General features: G+C 37.6%; 1 protein-coding gene across 1 annotated transcript; it reads left to right on the forward strand.

Moving 5' to 3' along the window:
• Positions 1 to 219: 219 nt before the first annotated feature.
• Positions 220 to 796, forward strand: LOAG_11586 (hypothetical protein; the record flags this gene model as incomplete). Its single annotated transcript, XM_003147104.1, has 2 exons — positions 220 to 438; positions 572 to 796. The coding sequence occupies 2 exons, from the start codon at positions 220 to 222 to the stop codon at positions 794 to 796; spliced, it is 444 nt and encodes a 147-aa protein (XP_003147152.1).
• Between the last annotated feature and the right edge of the window lie 690 nt (positions 797 to 1,486).

Here is a 1,486-nt window from a genome sequence, read left to right on the forward strand (position 1 = left end):
CACTGATTCCAAAAAACATCGAAACAATTAGAATCTTCAATATTTTCTGCAGTAGAAATAGATACAGAATGTTTTTTCCCGCTTTTTGAGCGTAAAAAATAGTTTTATGGTAAATTAAGTTTAGTGAGATTACGAAGCAAAAATGTATAAATACCGTGAAATCATTATCAGGGCGTCATTATAAAATTATCATTATCCGCGGTGGTGGCGTTTTGAAAGATGTCTATAGAGGATTCGAATATTTCGGATGCTCCGAATCCAAATCCTTCGAGCGGGGATTTTTTGACAGAAACTTCCGCTCCTGTCTGTATCAACATTCCTGCGTCCAACGAGGACAAAACAAGAAATTCGGAGAAGGATTCCGAGAGTTCCCTTGTGGGAGATACTAATCCAACCGAGAGACAAAATACTGATGAAGCAGAACATCACGATCCAGAAGTAAAAACACATTCAAGTGTCTTTCGTTGATATAAAACTTGCGGCAAATATCGATCATTTTTAGATCCCGTATTTTCTAGCAGGCGTATTTTAAGCACTGTTGAAGAATCACGCAATGAAATTCTTTTTTCAGTGCAATCCCACCGCCACGGATGATTCCGCAAAAGCTGACATACCAGCACGTGGCCGCAGTTTAAAGAAAGAGAGTCCAACAAGCCATCGTGACCGTGAAATTTCGCCGCGTTCGCTCACGGGGAATGCCAAAGTGATTGCCCTGCACAAGCGACTCATGGCACGTCGTCGTCATCCCACTCCGTATCCGACCAAGCATCGCAACCACGATGACTTTAATGAATAAAGAGACTGAAACGATTATGTGATTTTATGCGCTTGCAATAGTTATTATTGCGCTATTTATGAAGTGATGATGAATTTGTGCATGGTGAGAAAGAAATAAGTTTGTTTCTTACGTAATATGAAAATCAAGTATAGTGTGGCACATCATTTCAGTAAAACAAATTGAATGCAAATAAGAGCCACTGTGACTAATATCTTGAATAACAGACACATCATCATAACTTGTCGATGTTGAAGAAGTGATGTAGAACAATAATCGTCATCTATTCTTAAAATGGCCAGAAAAAAATTTTTAAACATTCTGAACTCATTGAACCGAAATATTGGAAGAAAATTTATTCCTTTTGCTCCGATTTCATTTCATTTTATTTCTCTTTGAACATGTTCGTTAAATTTCAACCGGTATATTCTACATCCCGTTAGGTTAACTGTACGTGTAATCAGCGTGTAATCAGTAGGTTCAATTGATGTAAAAAAGAATGAAGATTAGAACCCGATATTTTCTCGCAGAGTGCTGGCTGCGAATTCTAGTGAGTTGTAACGCATCTGAAACGATAATTACTGTTTAAGAGTAAATGAGCACTGTACTTTATGCTCTTACTTCAAAATGTCTGCTTCTACAGGATGAATATTTCAAACTTATGTCGACTGGTGCGTTTGTATTTCATGTCCATAAAGTTAACTGAGAGCT

The sequence above is a fragment of the Loa loa genome, assembly GCF_000183805.2.
Source record: "Loa loa unplaced genomic scaffold supercont3.149, whole genome shotgun sequence".
Classification (NCBI taxonomy): domain Eukaryota; kingdom Metazoa; phylum Nematoda; class Chromadorea; order Rhabditida; family Onchocercidae; genus Loa; species Loa loa.